At 45.4% G+C, this 23,883-nt stretch overlaps 2 protein-coding genes across 7 annotated transcripts in view; one reads left to right on the top strand and one right to left on the bottom strand.

Moving 5' to 3' along the window:
• The window catches only part of TXNDC16 (thioredoxin domain containing 16), a 96,389-nt gene extending 75,536 nt beyond the window's left edge, over positions 1-20,853 (bottom strand). For 2 of the 5 annotated variants that reach the window (XR_009867202.1, XM_062204583.1), the window contains exons 1-5: positions 20,799-20,853; positions 11,713-11,988; positions 9,951-10,033; positions 3,869-3,942; positions 2,233-2,307 (exon numbers count right to left, since the gene is read on the bottom strand). Coding sequence is in view for 4 of the 5 variants with exons in the window: in XM_062204583.1 (XP_062060567.1) it covers positions 2,233-2,307; positions 3,869-3,942; positions 9,951-10,033; positions 11,713-11,872 (392 nt within the window). In the remaining variant the exon portion in view is untranslated. Of the gene's footprint in view, positions 1-2,232; positions 2,308-3,868; positions 3,943-9,950; positions 10,034-11,712; positions 11,989-12,172; positions 12,202-13,142; positions 13,254-20,670; positions 20,756-20,798 lie in introns of those variants that run through there. The other 3 variants (XM_062204585.1, XM_062204584.1, XM_062204586.1) reach the window with 3 other exon arrangements.
• Positions 20,854-21,519: 666 nt separating this feature from the next.
• The window catches only part of GPR137C (G protein-coupled receptor 137C), a 65,776-nt gene continuing 63,412 nt past the window's right edge, over positions 21,520-23,883 (top strand). For both annotated transcript variants that reach the window (XM_062204581.1, XM_062204580.1), the window contains exon 1: positions 21,520-21,960. In XM_062204581.1, coding sequence (XP_062060565.1) covers positions 21,520-21,960 — 441 coding nt within the window. The remainder of the gene's footprint in view (positions 21,961-23,883) is intronic.

Raw genomic sequence — 23,883 nt, 5'->3', positions numbered from 1 at the left:
AAATGCGCTATCAAGCCATAAAAACACAGAGGAACCTTAAATATGTATTACTAAGTGAAAGAAGCCTTGAAAAGCCTACACACTGTATGATTCCAAATATAAACATTCTGGGAAAAGGCACAGCGACAGAGAATGTGAAAAGATGAGTGGTTGCTAGGGGCTGGGGAATTGAGGGAAAGGTGGAAGAGGTGGAGCACGGAGGATTTCTAGGCATGTGAAAATACTCTGCAGGACACTGTAATTATACATGTATTCAAACCCAGAGAACACACAGGAATGAACCCTTATGTATTGGGTGATGAAAGCATGTCAAAGCAGAGTCTTCAATTGTAAAATGTATCATTCTAGATTAAGGGCACTGACAGTGGGAAAGTTTATGTATATGTAAGGGCTTGGGATAAATGCGAAGTTTCTGTACCTTCCTATTAATTTTGTTGTGAACTTAATATTTCTCTTTAAAAGTGTCTTGAGTAACACTGCTAGAAGAGTCGGACAAATAGAAAGACATCATGTTCTGGGATGAGAAGATTCATTTTTAAGATGTCAACTGTCCTTAAGATAATTCATAAATTTCATGCTAGGATTTAAGCAGAGAGGTAAAGAAACTGGGCAAGCTCCTTTGAAATGTCATATGCAAATAGAAAAACAAACAAGCGATTCTGAACAGAAATAGGAAAGGGTATAGAAATTGAGATATTACTTTATAAAACCATGAGACTGAAAGTCCACAAACAGATCCAAATGCATAAGAGCCCTAAGTGTACACAGTGGCACCTCAAACAGTAACCACCTGCACTAACCTCAGGCACCATCTGGATAATAAATATACTGTTAAGTCCCTTCCTCACTGGTTAAATTTTAAGGAGACCAAATTTTACATGTCAAATAAAAACAGTATGACAATAAGCATACCCACACATAAGAGATCTTTACCAAAGGAAGAAAGGCAATTCAGTGAAAAACAGGATACTCTTTCAACAAAGGGTGTGAAAACTGATCATCCACATACACAATAAACCAGCACAATAACTGACTAAAAGCTGAGAAAAACACTTGTGCCATCGACCTTCGTTAAGGAAGGCTCAGTGAACTACCAAGGTTCATCCCCATCTCTGATAAAGAGGCACCTGGGCTGGGAGCACAGGCGTGCAGGGGAGCATGGTTGGTCTAAAGGATTCATAATGGGAGAGGCCCAAGTCTTTGGCCCCAGTTTTCATACGGCACTGGCTGTTCACCAAGTCTGGTGTGATGAGAGCACTTTTGCCCTAAGAGGATACCAGGCAAAGCTTGGATTTGCCTCTGGCCAGGCCTGAAAGCTCACACAGGATTCTGGCCTGGTCTCCTCCTGCTCTGGTGATTGGCAAAGCCTCAGTATTAGGAGGTGGCAGGGTCTTGGGTAGTTAGGTCATGAAGGCAGAGGCCTCATGGATGACATTATAAAAGTTATTTCAGGGAGTTCCTTCAACCTTCCCCACCATGCAAGAACAGAGTAAAGATGGCCATCTATAAACCAGAGGCCCTCCCCAGACACCAAACTTGTCAGCATCTTGATCTATACTTCCTGGCCTCCAGAACCATGGAAACAGAGTTTCTGTTGTTTATAGTACCAGTCTAAACCAAGCAGACCAAGCTACCTGGAAACATCTTCACTTTACTGGTAGAATCAAAAATCCTATGACCATGCGACCATGTAATAACTTCCTGCTTTTACAGAGTGTTTATTTGTTGCTATATCCTTTGCCGTTAAGGAAATTTTAGGGGCCAGCATTGTGGTACAGAGGGTAAAGCTACCACCTGCTATGCCAGCATCCCACAGGGCACCAGTTCGTGTCCTGGTTGCTCCATTTCCAATACAACTTCCTGAAAATGTTCCTGGGAGAGCAGCAGATGGCGGCCCAGGTGATTGGGTCCTTGCCACCCACTTGGGAGACCTGGATGAAGCTCCTGGCTTCAGCCTGGCCTAACTCTGGCTGTTGCAGCCATCTGGGGAGTGAACTAAAAGATGGAAAATGCATCTCTCTTCCTCTCTGACTTTTAAAATAAATAAATCAGAGAGAGAGAGAGAGAGAGATTTTAGATCTTCAATGCAGAGAGGCAGAACAGGAAATTGTGTGAAACTGATGGCTGTCATTATAACATCAAAATCCTAAAATACTTTAATGGATGTGGTTACTTAATGAAAACAGTAGGTAAGTAACAATAAATAAGTGAACAAGTGCCCCCTGTACTTACAAGAGAACATGGGCAACGATGGCATTCTCATCAAACAAGGTGTCTGTAGGGAATTCTCTGAGCAGTATATTTCCCCTAGGAGAAAAGTTTAAAACACAATATAGTTATATTGCCTTAGAATTCAATGTGTCAGGGCTATGTTGTGGGGCCGCGGGGTAAGTCGCTGCCTGTAATGCCAGCATCCAAAGTGAGCATGGTTCAAGTCCTGGCTGCTCTACTTCCAATCGAGCATGGTTCGAGTCCTGGCTGCTCTACTTCCAATCGAGCATGGTTCAAGTCCTGGCTGCTCTACTTCCAATCTAGCTCCCTGCTTATGTTGCTGGGAAAGCAGCAGACAATGACCAAAGTGCCCGAGTTCTGCTACTCATGTGGGAGACCCAGATGGAGTTCCACGATCCTGGCTTTGGCATGGCCCAGTGCTGGCCATTGCAGCCATCAGGGAGGGAATTAGCACATGGAGGATCTCCCACTCTCTCCTCTGTAATTCTGCCTTTCACATAAATAAATCAATCTTGAAAAAAAAAATTTGATTTGTCTACATTCGTTTCTTAGTTCTTTGATGTTAAAGACTCTGTCTTATCTATGTGCTTATGTACCTTACCAGAGTGCTAGGTAAATAATATACTTTCAAATTTTTATTGTATACTCAACAATTACGCTGACTTTGAAAAGCTAGGCCACAGATCTGGTCAAAAACTCTAGTCCAAGAAAGGCTTTCTATTGACCTTGCCATTACACAGATTCCCCAAAATGGACAAGGAAGGAGACCAGTAGGAAAGAAAAGGGGTCCTTAGCAGTAGGTCCCTGAGAAAAAAAGGTCTCTCCCACTTCCTAAGCCAAATTCCCAATTGAGTCAAGGATCTGAGAAATCTCAGGAAGAGTAGCAGACCCAAAGGCAGAGGAATCCATAACCTAGACATTGAAATATCCCTCAAAAATAGAGGACATTGGCCAGCACCACGGCTCAATAGGCTAATCCTCCGCCTGTGGCGCCAGCATACTAGGTTCTAGTCCCGGTCGCTCCTCTTCCAGTCTAGCTCTCTGCTGTGGCCTGGGAGTGCAGCGGAGGATGGCCCAAGTCCTTGGGCTCTGTACCCGCATGGGAGACCAGGAGAAGCACCTGGCTCCTAGCTTCAGATCAGCACCACGCACCAGCTGCCGGCCACAGTGGCCATTGTGGGGTGAACCAACAGAAAAGGAAGATCTTTCTGTTTCTCTCTCTCACTGTCCACTCTGCCTGTCAAAAAAAAAAAAAAAAAAAAGAAGAAGAAGAAGAAGAAGGAGAAGAAGAAGAAGAAGAAATAGAGGACATTTTATACCTAAATGCGGACCCAACATATCTACTCAGAACCCTACACTTGTTAAGTGCCTACTTATCACACATGTGTGGTAGAAAATGACATAAAAGTGTCACATAACATCCAAAACAACCCCATGACATAGGTATTACTCTTCTCATTTTGTAAACAAGGAGGCTAAAATGTAGAGAGATTAGGGACTAGATCTATTGTACTTTTTACTAAACTTCATATGACTTTACTACATACAACCCTATTCTGACTTAGTGACATTTTATATCCTTGAATATTATATAGGCAGAACTTCAAATTTGTCTAAAACTTTTTTTTAAATTTACCTGAATAAATATGCTTTCATCAAATCTTTGTCTTTTCCACAGTATCTTGAAGTTTCTTCTTTGATACAATTAACCTTTAAAAGATTATATTTAAGGTTTAGAGTACATATCACAAGCCCAACTTTCCTGGTTAGAAAAACACACACAAGAATTAAACACTCCAGCTGTTTACAGGTTAAATTCTTTATTTTCCTGTTTTTTTATTTCTACACTGTAATGGCCCACTTGTTCAAGTGAATGATGTAACCTACATAAAGAAGCGATTTCCACCCTTAAGAGTTTACATTGACTTCAGTCTTATGGAACATGGAGGAGGTAACCAGGCCAAAAAAAAAAAAAGAGAGAGAGAGAGACAGACAGACAGTTAAGGCAAGACCAAAAAGGATGCAAAAAAGGCAAGAGGTGCATCTTAGCAGCTGGACCACAGGTTTCCTACCCAAAATGTTTCCCTTATGTTTACTAATGGAACTTTGCTTTAGGGAAAAAAAAAAAAAAAAACAGTGCCCCATTACAAGGCTGTCCAACAATCCCAACAATCTGAGAGGTAAACAGTGTGAGAAGTCACCACACTGGAATTCCTAGAAGGCTCTTAAAAGGGGGAGGCTGACTGATCCTCTTGCTTTTCACATTTCTTGACACAAAAAGCAGACAGTGAGATCACCAATAGAACTCATGTTCATGAGGCATCTTTACAGAAGGCACTGCTTGCTAAGGATGACGCAACAGAAGGAATGAACTGTGTCCCCAGTGACATAAGGGTAACTGAACCAGCCCTAGGTAGCTTGGAGTCTGAATTGCACATGAAAATATATATATATTAAAATATATATATTAGGCCAGCACCACGGCTCAATAGGCTAATCTTCCACCTGCGGCACCGGCACACCAGGTTCTAGTCCTGGATGGGGCGCCGGATTCTGTCCCGGTTGCTCCTCTTCCAGTCCAGCCCTCTGCTGTGGCCCGGGAAGGCAGTGGAGGATGGCCCAAGTCCTTGGGCCCTGCACCCACATGGGAGAGCAGGAGAAGCACCTGGCTCCTGGCTTCGGATCAGCGCGGTGCGCTGGCCACAGCACGCCACCACAGCGGCCATTGGAGGGTGAACCAACAGAAAAAGAAGATCTTTCTCTCTGTCTCTCTCTCTCACTGTCCACTCTGCCTGTCAAAAAAAAATTATATATATATATATGGCAATTTTATATATATTTTAATATATTATATATATTATATATTTATATATATATGTATATATAGATATATAGATATATATATAGAAGGCAATCCTGGCAGTAACATGAAGACACAATACAGAAGAACACTAAGAGCCAGGTACAGGAGCACAGGTACAACGATGATGGGCAGAGTGGGCGTTGTGGTGCAGCAGGTTAAGTCGCAACTTGGGACATGCTCACTCCTTATCAGAGTGCCTGGGATCCAGTCCTGCCTCAGCCTCTGCTTCCAATAAAGCTTCCTGCTCATGTGCCTGGGAAACAGCCAATGACAGTTCAAGTACTGAGTCCCTGCCACCCACATGGGAGACACAGATGAAGTTCCCGGCTCCTGCTTTCAGCTTGACAGCCCTGATTGTTACAAGTATTTGGGCAGTGAACCAGCAGATAGATCTCTCTCTGTTTCACCCCTTTCAGATAAATAAACACTTATTTGTGGCGCAGCAGGTTAATGTCCTGTCCTGAAGCACTGGCATCCCACTGGCATCGGTTCGAGACCCAGCTGCTCCGCTTCTGATCCAGCTCTCTGCTATGGCCTGGGAAAGCAGTACAAGATGGCCCAAGTCCTTGGGCCCCTGCACCCACATGGGAGACCCAGAGGAAGCTCCTGGCTCCTGGTTGCGGATTGGCGCAGCTCCAGCTGTTGCGGCCAGCTGGGGAGTGAGCCAGCAGATGGAAGACCTCCCTCTCTCTCTGCCTCTCCTTCTTTGTGTAATTCTTCATGGGAAAAAAAAAAAGAAAGAGAAAGAAAGAGAGAGAGAGAGAGAGAGAGAGAGAGAGAGAAATCTTTTTTTTAAAAAAAAAAGATAACTGGGACCAGAAGAAGAGCCAAAAAGAACAGAAGAGATTCAAGAGATTTTTCACAAATGTTAGAAGACTTAAAATGTATATGCTCCCTTAGGGGCCAGCGCCGTGGCACAGTAGGTTAATCCTCTGCCTGCAGTGCCGGCATCCCAGATGGGTGCGGGTTCTAGTCCCGGCTGCTCCTCTTCCAATCCAGCTCTCTTCTGTGGCCTGGGAAAGCAACAGAAGATGGCCCAAGTGCTTGGGCCCCTGTACCCGCATGGGAGACCAGGAAGAAGCACCTGGCTCCTGGCTTTGGATCGGCACAGTTTCGGCCGTTGCAGCCATTTGGGGAGTGAACCAACGGAAGTAAGACCTTTCTCTCTGTCTCTCCCTCTCACTGTCTGTAACTCTACGTCTCAAATAAATAAATAAAATCTTTAAAAAAAAAAAAAAAGAAAGAATATATATGCCTGCTGAGTGGGGGAGCAAAGAGTGAGAGAATGAAGAGGGTCCTACATGAGGCAAATGGGTGGCCACCAACACAAATGACCAAAACAAAAGCTAGAAAAATTTATAAAAGTTATTTTGCTGAGGATTTGGTAAAGATTTTGTTGGTTTTAAGATGGGGATTTGTTTCCATTTTTCAAATTAATTTTAATAGATTTTGAGGAAGCAGAAAGACAATTGGGGAAGTGGCCTTTATTCAAAAAGCTACAAAAGGAGAACTAACACTAAGAAATGATATCAGAAATAGAGAATTAAAATTCAGAGTACAGCCATACCAAAAATCATCTAATTCCACATTTTGTTTTAAATTGGAGCATGTGGATAGTTGACATCATGAGAAAAGATCTGTCTATGCATCCATCAACAGACATTTGAACATCCACTATGCGACAGTCACTGCTCGAGTCACTTGGGTAGAGTTAAGTTCCAAATAAAAAACTTAACCTTTAACCTTACATTCTAAAAGTGGAGACAACTGAAAAATCAACTCATATGCAACTTAAGTGCTATAAATAAAAAACAGGGAAGGGACGGCAGGTTAGCAGGTGTTCTAGATAAGTCATCAGGGAAGGCTCCTCTGAGGTGCTATTTACGCAAAGAACTGAGAAGATGAGATGACACACGAATATGGGAGAGAGGAGTTCTGTGCAGGGAAAATCACCCACGACAGCCCTGTGGGAACAGCAGGGTCAAGTTACAGAAAGATGACCAGGGACAAAGTGAGCAAGATGGAGAAACAAAGAATGAGATCAAAGCTGAAGATAGTGTCCATGATACTCAGGAGTTTTAATTTTACCATAACCATAAAGAGACCTTCTGAGCAGGACTGTGGTGTGTTCTGACACAGGTGACTACACACGAACAAGAGTTTGTAGTGGAACAAGAATACAAGAAGAAAGGCAATTTTTATGTTCTTGTGGTTTCCCAAGTGAGAAGTGACAACAAGGAGGGTACAGGGGCCAGCATGGTTGCATAACAGGTTAAGCCTGTTATGGGTTAACCATATGGGTGCCAGTTTGAGTCCCAGTTGCTCCACTTCTGATCCAGCTCCCTGCTAATAATAGCCTGGGAAAGCAGCAGCAGATGACCCAAATGCTTGGGCCCCTGTCACCCCCGTGGAAGATAAGGATGAGGCTGCTGGCTTTGGGCCTGGCTCAGTCCTGGTTGTTGGGGCCATCTGAGGAGTGAACCAACAGGTAGAAAACCTCTCCCCCCTCCTCCCCCCTGCCTCTCTCTCTCCCTCCCTCTCCTACCCCCTCCCTCTCTCCTCCCTCTTTCAAATAAATAAATCTTAAAAAAAAACAGTGCAAGTACAGGAAGTGGTCAGATTTGACAGTTTTGACAGTTGCACCTTTTACTCAATGGGAACAAAGGGCAAGCATGGGGGAAAGGATTTTTTGTTTTAAAATCTACTTGGATATAATCATATAGCTACTTGCATAGTATATCTTTGCCCTATATATACTTTGAAAATTTCTGAAGTCTCTTAGATACCCATCTAAATATCATACAATAGGGTTAGGTTACTGTATTCAGCTTAACAATCACTGTGGTAACTGGAACTTCTGTTATATTTTACCATTTTCTTCATCCACCTCTACCTACAATCCTAACTTCTGAAGACGATCGCAAGCATCATTTGCTGTGGCACCATCCCCAGGGTCATCTGTGACTTTTCACCTCAATAATTAGATACAGACTTTCTTTCCTTTAATCCTCTTGGGCACTTTCTTTGTACCTCTCTTATTACAACGTCCTGCTGGTTTCCAAAGGATTTGTAGATGTGCTTTATTCCCTGCTACTGAGGATATAAACCCTCTAAGGAAAGGGAATCTTAATTGTCTTTCTACTCAAATAAAACTAAATATGATGGCCTGATTTCAACATCACAAACACGTACTGAACATTGGCTACATGCCAGGGCAGGTCAGAGTTACACAGAGAGAGGAGGAGAGGAAGAGGGAGAGAGAAAGAGAGAGAGAGGCAGAGAGAGAGAGCGAGAGCGAGAGAGAGAGAGAGCGCGCGCGCTAGAGAAGGACAGAGGTCTTTCACCCAACGGTTCACTCCCCAATTGGCCACAAAGGCCAGAGCTGCACCAATCTCCGAAGCCAGGAGCTCCTTCCAGGTCTCCCACAGGGATGCAGGGGTCCAAGCACTTGGGCCATCTTCTACTGCTTTCCCAGGCCATAGCAGAGAGCTGGATCAGAAGTAGAGCAGCTGGGACTCGAACCAGCGCCCATATGGGATGCTGGCACTGCAGGCGGCAGCTTTACAAGCTACGCCACAACGCCAGCCCCCTCATTCCCTTTTCTAGTGAACAAACCCTAACCTCACTGTCTAATCGTGATACATACTGATGCTCTCCATAATACCCTGTGGCAAGTTTGAATACTTTTTGAGGAAAAAAATTAAATATGTACTTGAAGCTGATTTTTAGCTGTTTTAAAAATAAATGTGAGGGGGATGGGTGGTTAGCCCAGCAGTTAGGACACCAGTGTCCCCAACTAGAGTATGTGGCTCTGGCTTTTTACTCCAGCTTCCTGTTACTGTGGACCCTGGGAGGTAGTGGTGATGGCCCAAGCATTTTGGTTCCTGCCCTGCATGTGGAAAACCTAGATTTAGTTTCCAGCCCTTGGCTTCAGCCTCAGCCCACCCCAGGCCCCTGCAGGCATTTGGGAAGTGAACCAACAACAGCAGTTTCTCTCTGCCTGTCTCTGTCTCCATCCATCTCTCTGTCTTTTAAGTCTGACTTTCAAATAATTTTTAAAAAGTAAAAATAAAATGTGAGGGGACAGCACTGTGGCACAGCAGGCTAAGCCGCTGCCTATGACCCCAGCATCCCATATGAGCACCAGTTCGAGCTCTAGCTTTTCCATTTCTGACCCAGCTCCATACTAATACACACCTGGGAAAGCAGAAGATGGTACACATGACTGAACACCTGCTACCCATGTGGGAGACCTGGATGAAACTCCTGAATCCTGCCTTTGGCCTGGCCTAGCCTTGGCCATTTGAGGCCATTTGGGGAGTGAGCCAACAGATGGACTAACTTCCTGTGTCTCCTTTTCTGTAACTCAGCCTTTCAATAAATGAATTTTTAAAAAATAATTAAATAAAATGTGAGAAACTGCAACAGAAATAATAACAAAGACTTAAAAAAATAGTGGGGAAAAAAGTTCTTCAATTACCTCAATTTTGTTACTTTAACTCATACTAATAGAAATGTAATAAACAGTTGATTTGTGGCTATCATATTTGTCAGGAAAAAACAAAAATAAAAAGCCTAGCAATAGATTTGAAAATGATACCATATCCCAATAGAATGGTTTGTGAAATAAAGTTAAATTCTAAGTTAAAGAATTTTAAACAGCTTTTTCCCAACTACTGTATGGTGATATACATAATCCAAAACTATCTTTTTGGGTTTGTAAAAAAAAGGAAGAAAATATATATTTCCAGTTTAGAAAAGGATATGAATCAGAAGTATTTTTAGATGCTCTGACTTAAGCCATACAGTTGAAAATGTTTGTCAGTATTATTTTACTAATATTGAATCTTTCTACCTTTGCAACTGAAATTCCATAGTCCTGGAGTGGTCTAACAGCTTCATGTAGCCCTTCAAGAAATACAGACGTACTTGGAGAATCTAAAACAGAAACCATTTTATGAATATGTATTACTTTCTCCTTAAAAGATCAATTTTTAAAAATTAAAATCAAAATATGCAAACACAGAAAAATATACTCATTTGTCCAACCAGCAAGCAATAACAAGTAAGTAACTAAACATACCTAGTTACATATTTTCCCACCTTGTTTTCCTACTGCCTCATTATTATTCCTAGGTTTTTAGCTAGGAACAATATTGGTATATTTTAGCTTTGTAAATAGGCTTTAAAACTACCTATACAAGAATAAAATAAATAAATGTTTAATTTAAACTTGACATTGGGGACTGGTGCTGTGGCTTAGCCGGTAAAGCCACCACCTGCAGCGCTGGCATCCCATATGGATGCCGGCTGGAGTCTACTTCTGATCCAGCTCTCTGCTATGGCCTGAGAAAGCAGCAGAAGATGGTCCAAGGGCTTGGTCCCCTGCACTGCATGAGAGAGCTGGAGGAAGCTCCTGGCTTCCGATCAGCCCAGCTCCGGTTGTTGTAGCCATTTGGGGAGTGAACAAGCGGGTGGAAGATCTCTGACTCTGCCACTCTGTAACTCTGCCTTTCAAATAAATAAATCTTTTAAAAAATAAACAAACCTGACACCTGGCATTATTCTTCCAACTTTAGTGTCCTATACAGAACACACATGTTCACATGACACAAAACTTCAAAGATTTTAAAACACCATTTTGCCAGCGCGTGGCTCAACAGGCTAATCCTCCGCCTTGCGGCGCCGGCACACCGGGTTCTAGTCCCGGTTGGGGCACCGGATTCTACCCCAGTTGCCCCTCTTCCAGGCCAGCTCTCTGCTGTGGCCCGGGAAGGCAGTGGAGGATGGCCCAAGTGCTTGGGCCCTGCACCCGCATGGGAGACCAGGAGAAGCACCTGGCTCCTGGCTTCAGATCAGCGTGATGCACCAGCCACAGTGGCCATTGGAGGGTGAACCAACAGCAAAAAGGAAGAACTTTCTCTCTGTCTCTCTCTCTCTCACTATCCACTCTGCCTGTCAAAAAAAAAATAAAAAATTAAAAAAAACCACCATTTTAAAAATCACATTTATACTAAAAGGAGTCAAAAGAAATGTGGATTCTCTTACTAATCCCAAGAATAGTACTTTTAAGGCATAAAGATTTAATCAAGACTATTACAATTACTAGTTAAGGTCACTAGTTTTTATTTGTCAATTCAGTGTAATTAATGACACAGCTAAAACTGAGCATTAAACTAATGCACTATTAACACGACATTTCAAGTCATAAAAAACTAAAAATATTTATCTGCTACAAGAATGAGAAAATATACTTCCAGAAGTGACCAGATGAAATCCAGGTATTATAAAAACAGTAAATTCTCATCTAGTAATTACTATGAACTAAGTGTATGAATAAGTTCAATTAGTCCTCACAACAAACTTAGAAAAAGCAAGTAGTATTTCTTCATAAGAGATGACAAAAAATAGATACACAGGGAAACTAAGTGGACTGACCAAGGCCACGCCACAGGCCAAATGGCAGAGTCCAGATTCAAACCAAGGGAGCCCTATTAGGGCAATAGCTTTAAAGCACATATTATTAAACCTGACACCAAGTTCCCACTGAGCACAACTCATTACACAGGTAATAAGAAACATCACAAGAATCATATTAGAATTTTAAAAATACTCACCAGCTTGACAAAAATAAGCCAAAGAGGCTTTTCCTGGCTGCAACGTACTGAAATACTCATGAGGACTCAGTTCCGGTAGAGAGTTTGCTGCTGACTTGTAAAAAATGCACATTGTGACAAAAGAGATGCCAACTCTAAACACACGGAAACTGGAACACATCGTCGGCTGTGTTGTACTTGAGCAGGTTTTGTCCCTGTCGGTCACTGCTGTCTTCTGTTGCCTGGGACAACACCTGACAAGAAGGTATTCCTCACACTCTTGAATGAATTTGCTAGCTGAATGAATGAAGTAAAATCCAAAGAGAAAAAGTGAAGTCACTACTCATTATCCAATGTTGCTAGTATTTTACTAATAATATATAATGACATTGATTTGCTAATACTATTGATTTTTGATACTTGCAAAAGGTATCAAAGTTATCTGGAAAATACTTAAGTATCTTCACTCTCAAATACTTACTGGAGCGTGTTAAACTGTCACTTTCAGAGATTCCAAAGTTCAGTCTCAAATATTATCCAATCCATCTTTAAAATGGAATATTACAACCTTATGCACAGTTGACATACAATAAATACTCAAATAGTTACTTAATATCATTAACACAGGACTGAGACATACAAAATACAGGACTACTATGCTTACTACCTCTTAGGTTTAAGCTCATTGGAATTTATTAAAACTATTTAAGAATGGGGCTGGCGTAGTGGTGCAGCAGGTTAAAGCAGCGGGCTAAAGCCCCGGCTTACAGCGCTGGCATCCTATATGGGAGCCAGTTTGAGTCCTGGTTGCTCCACTTCCAATTAAGCTCCCTGCTGATGCACCTGCAAAAGCAGCAGAAATGGTTTAAGTCTTTGGGCCCCTGCACCCACATGGGAGACCTGGGAAAGCAGTAGATGGCCCAAGTCCTTGGGCCCCTGCACCTACGTGGGAGACCTGGAAGAAGCTCCTGGCTCCTGGCTTCGAATCGGCACAGCTCTGGCCGTTGCGGCCAACTGGAGTGAACCATCGGATGGAAGACCTCTCTTTCTGTCTCTCCTCTCTCTGTGTATCTCTGACTTTCAAATAAATAAATCTTAAAAAAAAAGAAATTCAAGTATCTTTCATTTGAGAGGCAGAAAACAGCCATCAACAGAGAGCTGTCCCATCTCCTAGTCCACTCCCCAAATGCCCAAAATGGCCAGGACTGGGCCAAGCTGAAGTTAAGAGGCAGGAACTCAATTTCAATCTCCCACATAGGTAGCAGGGACCCACCCCTTGATAAATCATCGCTGTATTCTAAGGTCAGTATTAGCAGGAAGCTGCAATCAGGAGCAACAGAGTGGACTCAAACCCAGGCATGATGATGTGGGTCCATGGGCCTCTTACCAAACACCTGCCCCGTATCTTCTACTGTTTTAAATATCCTCATCTTCTTCCCTGGTGTACTTACTTCCATGCTATCCTCTGCATCTGCTGTCAATCCTCATTGTCTTCTATTGTTCTATTTCCAAATTTTCCTTGAACAACTTTAGAAAGTTTATCCACTGATGATCTGTATTACCTAAGTTTAAAAGAGAATGGTTTGGCCGGGAGGGGGGTGGGGGGCAGTAGTGTGGTGCAGCAGGTTAATGCCCTTGGCTGAAGTGCCAGCAACCCATATGGGTGCCAGTTCAGGTCTCCGCTACTCCACTTCCTATCCAGCTCTGTGTTGTGGACTGGGAAAGCAGTAGAAGATGGCCTAAGTTCTTGGGCCCCTGCACCTGCATGGGAGACCCGGAGGAGGCTCTTGACTCCTGGATTCAGATCAACACAGCTCCGGCTGTTGCGGCCATCTAGAGAGTAAACCAACACAGAACTCTCTCTCTCCTCTTTCTCTTTCTCTCTCCTTCCCTCCCTCCCTCCCTTCCCCTCTCTCTGCCTCTGCTCTATCTCTGCCTTTCAAATAAATAAATAAATCTTAAAAAAAAAGAATGGTTTAGAAAAATTAGTATAATACTTATATTAAAATGTCATATACTTCTAGCAGGCAAAGATATACCCATGTACAGATAAGAATTTTTTTAATTTAATTTCAAATGCAAGATCACCACTTCAAAATAGGTGGCAGAAAAAAATACCAAAAAGGTATTTGTATATAATCATAAGACAGAATTTCTTCAGTAAAGTATGAAATAAAAAAACGAAAGCTTTATTGAAAAATCACTGCCATCCACAATCATACATAAGCACATACTCTCTCTCCTAAATGAGCAACTGTTTTTTTAAAGATTTATTTATTTTTTTATTTGAAAGACAGAGTTACAGAAAGGCAGAGGCAGAGAGAACTTCCATCCCCTGGTTCATTTCCCCAGTGGCCGCAACAGCTGGAGCTGAGCCAATCCAAAGCCAGGAGCCAGGAGCTTCTTCAGTTCTCCCACATGGGTGCCGGGGTTCAAGCACTTGGGCCTTCTGCTGCTGTTTTCTCAGGCCATAGCATAGCAGAGAGCTGGATTAGAAGTGAAGCAGCTGGGACTCGAACCCACACCCATATAGGATGCCGGCACTGCAGGAAGAGGCTTTATCTGCAACGCCACAGCTCTGGCCCCAACTTTTTCTTTAAAAGGAGCTGTTTGTTGATTACTTACTAATAATTCTGTTCATTAGAGCTCATTTATTTCAGTGAACAAATTCACCATCAATTTTCAACAGTGAGTCAAGAATTCAAAACCACAGGTAAAATGAAGAGGGAGAACTAGGAGAGAGATATATAAATGTAATTTTAATGATATAATTAATGGGCATCCATGCCATGAAAATTGATTATTCATTATAGCCATTTTAAACCAGCCTACTTCAAAGCCGCTTTTTATTAATGGGGATGTTTTAAAATAGGTCATCCACTGTTTTCCTCACATTCTGGAGTGAAATGCATGCATTCTATAGGATAAAAGAATAATTATACAACATACATTGGTATATGAAATAGCTATAACCATAAAACATTAAGCAAAAGCACAAATGGAAGATTCAAGTATAAAATATCATTTTTCCTGGCCTTGAGGTTACAATGTTATTTGTTTTAACCCTAAGTCAGACATTAAGTTTGGCTCATTCTTCTTTTCCCCCAGAACATATTTTGAAGCACCTAAAGGTCTAACCATACCTCCAGTTTCTGGATACCTATGTGAAAATACCATGCACCTGAGCCGTTGGAGACATTGGCAATTACTGCTACTTATTTTTAGGGACAAGAACTCTGCTAACCTCTGCAGTTTTGTTCCATCTCTGATAGTATTTGCTTATTTAAAAAAAATACTTAAAGAATACAATATAGGTCATCTAGAAACAGAGTTTACAGCATCACAATAATTTAAACATTGAGAGGATGAGGAGAAAGGGTTAGGGAGCTTGCAGTTGAGGTGGGAAAAGGGATGAAAGATAACTAAATATTCAACTTTCACAGACCAAAACCCAAGATTTTTTTGGAAATAAGAAGGTCAATGCCAAAACAATGAACAAGTGGAAGTAAATTTTCCTCTTACGGAAAAAGCCACTGTGGGGTGGGAGGGAAGAGACTTTTGAAATCTTCAGAACCATTTGCCTAAATAGGGTATCTTTTCCCTTCGATTCGGGAAGTTATTATACCCTCCACCTCCTCTCCATGGTCATCAAGCAACTTACTGTGACCAATAAAATGTGGGCAAAAGCAGCTTATTCTCGTTCAGCCAAAGGCTTTAACAGCTACTATGTGATAACACCAGACTTTATTTTCTTGTCACAGTCACCAGAAATGCCTAACCGGTGGCTAGTGTGCCAACGTGGGCACAACACAGAGAACCCCCAGCTGATGTGCAATAAACATGTGATGTAAGAAAGAAAGAAAGCCTTGTTATCAGCCACTGAGACTTGAGGGGCACTGGCACACAAACTAGAGGGGAGATTGCTGCCTTCATAAGAACTCCAAATCCTGGCTCAGAGGCCAAGTGGCAAGGACAGTGTTCTGGGCTTACTCAAGCCGACATTTATCAGAGACTGGAGCTCAGCCAGCGATCCACAGAAAGAAGCGACAAAATGTTTGATAAAACTGTCACTTTAATAACTTGGGGATGACAGGTGACTGATGAATTTATAATGAACCTGTACCTGAGTCCATGTGGCTGACGAACTTACTTGTAGGCTTCTTAAGAGAAAAAGCTAGAGGACAGAAGATTAGCACTGGATGCTGTTGGTTGCGCTTAACAAGGTAATAAGTGAAAGATACTCAAGGGGTCAAGGGGCTAGCATTGTGGCGCAGCAGGTTAAGCCACTGCTTGCAATGCTGGCATCCCAGCCTTGGCCATTATGGCTATTTGGGGAATGAACCAGCAAATGGAAGACCTCTTTCTCCCTCTCCCTCCTCCTCCCTCTCCCCTTCTCTCTCATGCTCTGTCTCTCAAATGAATAAATACATCTTTAAAAAAAGAAAGAAAGAAAGAAAGAAAGAAAGAAAGAAAGAAAGAAAGAAAGAAAGAAAGAAAGAAAGAAAGAAAGAAAACTACAGAACTCAGAGAAGAATCGTCATCCAAGAGACCAACTGTTCAAAAGGTCAAACAATCCTAAACCCTGCCCCAACCTTTGGTCACGAAGCTGACTTAACATCTAACTTCCCAGCCTCTGAAAGAAGTCATTTGCCCCAAGCCAACGTCAGATGTGGTCTGGGATAATAAAAAGGAAGGAGCCGTCCCTAGCCACGGACCACAGAGAACGATGCCCCTGGGCAAGTGCAGGATGAGAACGAGTTGTTTCTGATCTGCAACAATGAGCTAAATACAGAAATTGAGTAGAAATGCTTAGAAGTGTTTACAGCAATCTCATGCTGTAATTCTTTGTCCGTTAAATCTATTTTAAAATTGGACTTGTATTTTGATATTTTTTATTTCATTTTTTGTATGATTTCTTTTCACTCTGTGTTATGGTTCAGTAAGATGTGGCTCCCCAAAGTCACAGATGTTTAAACCCTAAGGTTTTATGTTAACAGTTAATGGATTGTTAGCTTGAAGGTTTAGGGTAAAGCCTGGATCCAATTATAGCGCCTGAAGGTGGGGTCTCGGGGAAGGGATCGGATGGGGTTAGGCTGCTAGGGTAGCGCCCTGTGATGAAATCATGATGGCCTCATAATGGAAGGCAAATGAAGAGTGTGTTCCCTGTCACCCTCCGCTTCCTGGCTTGCTTGGGATCATCCCCCCACCACCTCTGGCTTCACCAGGTGCCTGAGCCAATGGGGAACCCATTCCTGAACCTCCCTCCTTCCTAAGAACCTAAGGAGCATCTGAGAACCCGAAAACCTAAGAAGCACCTCTTGGGTATTTTAATTAAAGTAATATTACCAAATGTTCAAATTAGATTTTTTTTAGAAATTGGCCTGAGAAAATCCAAGGTAACCTGTGCACCTGGATGGTGGAGGGATGAAAGGACGATCACATGGCAAGCCTCCTCATCCACCCATCTAAGTGATCGCTCCTTAAGAAGCCATCATGATTCAATGGATCATGGAGCTCTGCCCTGGAAACCTAACCCAACCCAATCACTTCCCCATGGCCCCATCTCCAACCTTTCCCAGGTAGGTTTCATGTGCAGGCTGCTACAGCGTAAAGTCTGGTATCTGTAAAGATCCTGGACATGGAACTCACCACAGTGAGCAGCTGGGATGTTGGATCATCTCCACTGGGTAGTCATGGAAGGACAGTATTTGTGGACAGGAAGGGTAGACTGCATATGTTAAAACTGGCTTTCCTCTCTTCCTTGAGTTAGGAATGGCCAACACTCACTTTGGCCAATGAAATGTGTAAAGTGACACGAGTAACTTCTGGGTACTTTTATGAGTCACCATACATGCACCCTAAATCATGGCACAAGCCCCTCTGCTATGATGACCGATAACATTCAAAATGAGGACTTCTCTGATCATCTAAGTCCCAGAGAGAGAGTAACAGGGCACAAAACTTCCAGATGACTCAGTGTGAACATAAACTTCTGTTCTAAGTTCATAAAGTTGGAGGTAATCCCAGTATAACTCAGCCTAGCTGTACAGATACATCTGCTCTTAGTAACAGGTAGGAGAATGACGTGAACATACAATACATATCCCAGATGTTAAAGCAGGATATTTCCAAGAATTCACAGAAAATTGACCCAATTCCTTTCATTGTAGGAAGACTGTAAAATCGAAGATGACTCTTTAAGATGCAGTTGACTGTATATCACAGTATACATCAATACCGAAAGGAGGCAGAAGCCATAGGCAAGTGTTTACCATAGCATGCTTGCCACCACAACACACACACACACCTCCCAACTAGGTACAGACTTACTGCTTCCACCAAGAAGAGTCCTCAAGTCCTCACTATGATGCTACTGACCACACCGAACATGGTTAGCACGTAAGCTGTAACTTTGTCTCATCACTAAACAAGTACACACACACAGGCCATTTAAATGATGGAGCCAACAAGTCACATGTAACTAAGGACAAACGCCAGAATAAGGTACAAGCACAGTAAGATCAAGTCAGTGAGGCTACAGTACAGAAAGGGCTAAGGCTTGCAAATAAAATGCTAAAGGCAACAAAAGTGGTTTTTGTTCAGCACTAGAATATTAAAGCCTCCAGGGGCCGGTGTTGTGGCATAGCAGGTTAAGCCTCCGCCTGCAATGCCAGCACCCTATATGGGTGCCCAGGTTCAAAACCCAGCTGCTCCACTTCCAACCCAGCTCCTTGATAACACACCTGGGAAAGCAGCAGAAGAACCCAAGTGGGAGACCCAGAAGAAGCTGCAGGCTCCTGGCCATCTTGGGAGGGAACCAGTGGGTAGAAGATCTCTGTGTTTCTCCTCTCTTTGTAACTCTTTCAGATAAATTAAAAAAATAAATGAATAAATCCTTATTAAAGCAAAAACAGAAGGAAAGCCCCCAGACAGCATCAAGGAGGCAGTATTTCCAGAAAAAAATGCTAACGGGTCTTCCTGCAATTTAGAAGACAGGGTGCTTTGTCTTTATGTGTTCCTAGGGTAGGGGAAACAGCTGGTAGTCCTCTCTAGCTAAACTGATCCCATCTGGGGACTGGGTCTGAACACAAAAATATGCAGTTCTCCTTTCAAATGTCTGCCCCCTCTGACCAACAAGATCAACTCTCGTGCTCTGGGATACATTTAAATCTTAGAGGACCTGCCAGCAAGTGTTTCTAGATCGCTTTCTCCTTTATAGGCCTAAATTTCCCCTGTGATCAAACATAAAATTAATGGCTTTTCCTCTCAGGAAAAAAGAAATTGACAACTTCAACTATTAAATAAATTTTATCAACATCTGTGGGCACAATTCTCTGGGGGGAAAAACACATTTCACATTTTCCAACAAATGGGGCATAGAATGTTTACAACGTTCCTGCAAGAACATTCTGCCAAAAATTAGCTTACGTACAGTTTCATGTTGCTACTGCTGACAGACGGCTCACGGAGCCAGCCTCAGATAAAACGTTGAGGGGATCCCCATGGCTTATCAGACGAGCCCCAAGGATGCAATCAAAGGAGCCAAACACCTCTCTACTTCAGAGCCCCCCTCCAAGAGGCTGGGAAGAAAATGCTCTCTCTGCACCCCCATACTCAGCTCCAAAATGGAAGCAAGGAGGCCATCGAGATTCGCAAAGGGCAAAGCTGAACAACCAAAGCCCTGAAATCAGTATGAACCCTACCCGGCCGCTGCTTACCCTCACCATGAGCAGGGAATGTGCGAGAAAACGAAAAACCCTTCACAAGAAAACCACCCTCCCAACCTGACACTTGCACCTCACTGACTGCGGAACTCGCACAAACAGGCCGTGCCCGACAACAGGTGGTGCCTCTGACTTTGACACGTGTCTAAAATCACTTAATTCTGATTTCATAATTAAGTGTTTAAGCACATAACTGCAAATTACCTCGCTGTCCCCCTGCTGGAAGAGAACTGTGTACTGCTCTAACCACACTCTTTAAGAATCCATAAGGTGGATAAGGATTCCCATCAACAGCTCTTCCTCCAGAGGAAGAATGTGGCACGGGGTCTGTAGTACCCTCATGTGGGATGCACTGCTCAACCTGCCCAGCCAAACATGTCAGTGGAGGGATCTCCAAGTTTGAAAGCCAGACCTCAGGTGGCATACCCGAGAAGAACTCAAATCACACCTGAATGTGGTGCCTGGGTGCACGACCATCTCAGAATCTGCAGCACAAGAGAGACTCAGCTGCTCAGGGGAGGGGGGAATACTTTTCTGGGGCAAAGCACTGCTCAGAAGGACCGTGTCTTCATTGCAAAAGTGGACAGCAGTGTCTTTCATCCTAAGGAGGACACTTCTTAATCTTGCACTATGGCGCCCATTTTATTTCCCAGTGCAGAAAAGGCCAACGATGCTCTTTGCTGGGTCAATCCACGTTGGAAGACCCCCTTAGTCCTTGTTCATTTACAGCGGTGCCCTACTGTGGCATTTGTAGCATCTACTTTGTGTCACTCCCAGCCCCCAGGAACCGCGCCACCACGGACCATGAACGGGACCAGACTTCAATACCTGCGGAGTGGGAGCTCAGACCATCAGCACGCCCTGCCAGCATCCGAGATATTCCCCGGATTTACTCCCAGAGCATCTTCCCAAACTCTCCAAGAACCACCTTTCGCCTGCTTGTGTGCCTTCAAATCCAAGTGATCCTGCCACCACGCTTTCTCTTAAGGGGCTCTTCTCCTGGGAAGGGTCCTTTGCTTAGAGCGTGGGTCCCCTCCCCCTGCCCCCTAGGTGGCTTCTTGCCACTTCCCCCAGAAAGGTCTCAGCGTTGCCTCGCGTTCTTGCAGCGAAAAGGCCATGCCTCCCTCCAGGAGGGCCCAGGCGAGGCTCCGCCGCCGTAGGCACCCACAGCTCGGCGGCGCTGGCCTGAGGAAAGCCCCGTCCCTGAGGGCTGACACCACAGCCCTAAGCCTGGAGGACCCACGCTGTCACGCACCTGCCGAGACCTGCGTGCAAGGCACGCGGGCGGGGGCGCGCGGGCCACAGTTCCCACCAGCACGCCACGGAGAAGCAGAAGGCGGGGCGAGGCCGGCCGTCCAGGCCGCCGGCAACCGAGTCTCCTACCTGGGACCGCGCAGCGCCGCCGCCTTCCCCGCCCGTGGCCACCACCCGCTCGGACTCGTCGGCCTCCAGGGGGCGGGGCGGCGGGGACAGAAGCTCCTCCTTCTCCTCGTGCTCCCTACGTGAAGGGTTCCCCAGCCAATAGGAAGCGCGAGGGGCGGGGCGCGCGCCTCCCCAGGTGACAGCCGACCACCGAGTCCTCCCGCCCGCGCCAGTGGGCCTTGCGCTCTCTGAGCCAATCAATAGCGCGGCTGGGCAGTGAAGGGGAGGGAGAAAACGGGGAACGAGAGCGCCCAATCAGATCTCCGGACCCTCGAGCGACGGGCCCCGCAGCCCGTGGTCTTCCGAGCGCGGCGCCCAGGGGGCGTGCCCGCCTGGGCCAATCGGCGTGAGCCCACGGTGCGGAGCGAGCGCCTCAAATGCTCGGGTTTCTCAGCTGATTGTCTCCAGCCGAGAGTTGTTTTTTGCAGCTACGGAGCCGAGCCGCAGCAGGAGGAGCCGAGACCCCCGGGGAGGGGGGTGGGGGGTGCGGAGGCGAGGAGGCGGTGTCGGGGGCAGCCGCGGCTGCTCCGCGCGGGGCTCCGGGTCCTGTCACGGCGCTGCCTGGGGTCGCAGGCTGGGGTGGGTGGGGGGTAACGGGGCAGTCCTTGGCTCCCTCGACGACGGCGGCTCCGAGTCCGGCCCCTTCCTTCCCGCGCTCCCTCGCCCGCCTCGCGGCCCCCTCATGAGGGTGTCCATGCCGGGCCCGGCGGCCCCCGCCGGCCCCGCGAGCGCCCGCGAGCCCTCGACGCCCGGCGCGGGCGGCGGCGGCGGCGCCGTCGAGGCCGCCTCAGGCGCCGCGGTGCCGGGCTCGGTGCCGTTGGCGCTGAGCGTCCTGCACGCCCTGCTCTACGCCGCGCTCTTCGCCTTTGCCTACCTGCAGCTGTGGCGCCTGCTGCTGTACCGCGAGCGGCGGCTGAGTTACCAGAGCCTCTGCCTCTTCCTCTGCCTGCTCTGGGCAGCGCTCAGGACCACCCTGTTCTCCGCCGCCTTCTCGCTCAGCGGCCCCCTGCCCCTGCTCCGGCCGCCCGCTCACCTGCACTTCTTCCCGCACTGGCTGCTCTACTGCTTCCCCTCCTGCCTCCAGTTCTCCACGCTCTGTCTGCTCAACCTCTACCTGGCGGAGGTAAGGCGGGAGGACGGCGCGCCGGGGCCCCCCGAGTCCCGCCGAGGACCCGCGTCGGCCGCGGGGTGGCGGGGAGGGAGGGGCGAGGCGGGGCGAAGCGGCTCGCCGCCGGCCTGGGGAAACTGAGGCCCGCCGAGAGGGAGCGCCGGTGGTGTTTAGCCCCCCCGAACTTGACCGTGGTAGACTCGGTTTTGCAGGGGGGCTAGGGGACGGCGGGCGTGTGCGTGTGTGTATGTGTCTGTGTCAACTCACAAAAAGCAAGCCGCAGCCCTTCGTTGGGGGGCCCGGCCCCCCGAAGGGGAGGCGTTGGTGGCCCCGGGAGAGTGGCATCGCAAGAAGTGGCAGCCCCGGGGAGCTCGGCGGACGCCGGAGCGGGCTGAGGGAGGCTGGATGCTGAGGCAGCCGCGGCTCTGCCGGAGCTGGCCGGCCGCCAGCCATTACGTCACCAGGCAGAGCTGTGCCTCTGCTATTGTTGCTGCGTTTCTTTTCTTAGAAGCTTCTATTCCCTCCTGCGGCTCCTTTCCTGTGGCTCCCGAAGCCTCGCGCCGAGGCCGTTCGATAGTTCCCGGGCAGGGTTCGTCATCAGGAGCCACAGCCGGGGCTCGGTGCAGGGACCTCGGGAAAGCCCCTCATGTTGGCCCCGGTTGCTTCGTGCTGTGGTGACGGATCCCAGCTCCCGGAGCCTGGGCTTTTCTTTCTTTCTTTCTTTGTTTTTTGGAGCTAATTAAGAGAGAAAGTACTTGCTTCTCCTGTGCCTATTGCAGAAACAAACGTCCAAACTGCGCCGTAACTTGCTTAATAGCTGGAATCTAATCACACCCCCTTTCTCTTCGATGGGGAATCGCTGGTTGGATTGCATTGTTCTGCAGCGCTTAGGTATTTGACCCATTTCAAACAGGTTTAGGAGTGTAAGGTTGTCAATCATGTGTATCAGCTAGTGGTATTTGGAGAAATGCCCTCCAAAAAGTCCCTCTTTCCCTGAAAAGAAAAGCTTCAGAAGAGGAGGATGCAAGGTGACATCATATGCTTAATACTGACTAATATAGAACAATATTGGTCTATGCAGCTAATCCGCTCAGAGGCTTTTGGAGGTGATGAGAATTAACACAGTTCCAAGCAAAAGTAGAAAAATACTTGAGGTATAGTGTTTCTATTGCATATGCAAACCACTTATTTGCTCCCTTCATAAACAGGAAATAGAATGAGGGATTTTATATTCAAACAGCTACAACCTCAAGAAAACTAATATAAGTTTAATCCTTTTCCTTCTCCATCCTTTAGAAACTCAAGCAATATAGTGACAGAAAACCTCGATAGTAAATAAAAAGCATGGGTCTCTGAAATCAAATAATCATGCCATAGTTACGTCATTTACTGAGGTAGTTGTTATCTTTTAGTGGTGTAAGAGCTTATAATACTTCTTTGTACTTAGACTATAAAAAAAAGTGTTGTTCCTATCACCATTCCTCATGTTAGTGATTTTTCATCTTGAAGCTTTGCTCCAGCTTCAGATATAGTTAATTAACTTAAAAGTGACTACTATTGCTTATTCCATGAACGTCACATGACATGGTTTTCCCCTATTCGTTAATGACTTTAAAACAAAGCATCTTAATCATTAAGTGTTAAATATTTGGTGGACAGCCCATAAAGTAGGTAGACACTCTTTACTTACGGTGTAACATACCATCAAAGGACTAGGTAGATGAAATTTTACATACATACACACCCATGTTACCATCACCCAGATTAAGATGCAAAGCATTTCTAGTGTTCCAGGAGGTTCTTCTGAATCCTCTCAGTACCTTGTAACTGAAGGTGAATGCAGAGTGCTTAAATACTATCACAGTAGGAGAAAAAAGCTATATTTAAACTCAAAATTCTAAAAAATAGCCTTCTACAGCATAAAGAATACAGTGTCTA

Source organism: Lepus europaeus, chromosome 11 (assembly GCF_033115175.1).
Source record: "Lepus europaeus isolate LE1 chromosome 11, mLepTim1.pri, whole genome shotgun sequence".
Lineage (NCBI taxonomy): Eukaryota > Metazoa > Chordata > Mammalia > Lagomorpha > Leporidae > Lepus > Lepus europaeus.
This window is presented reverse-complemented; position numbering and strand designations above follow the sequence as displayed.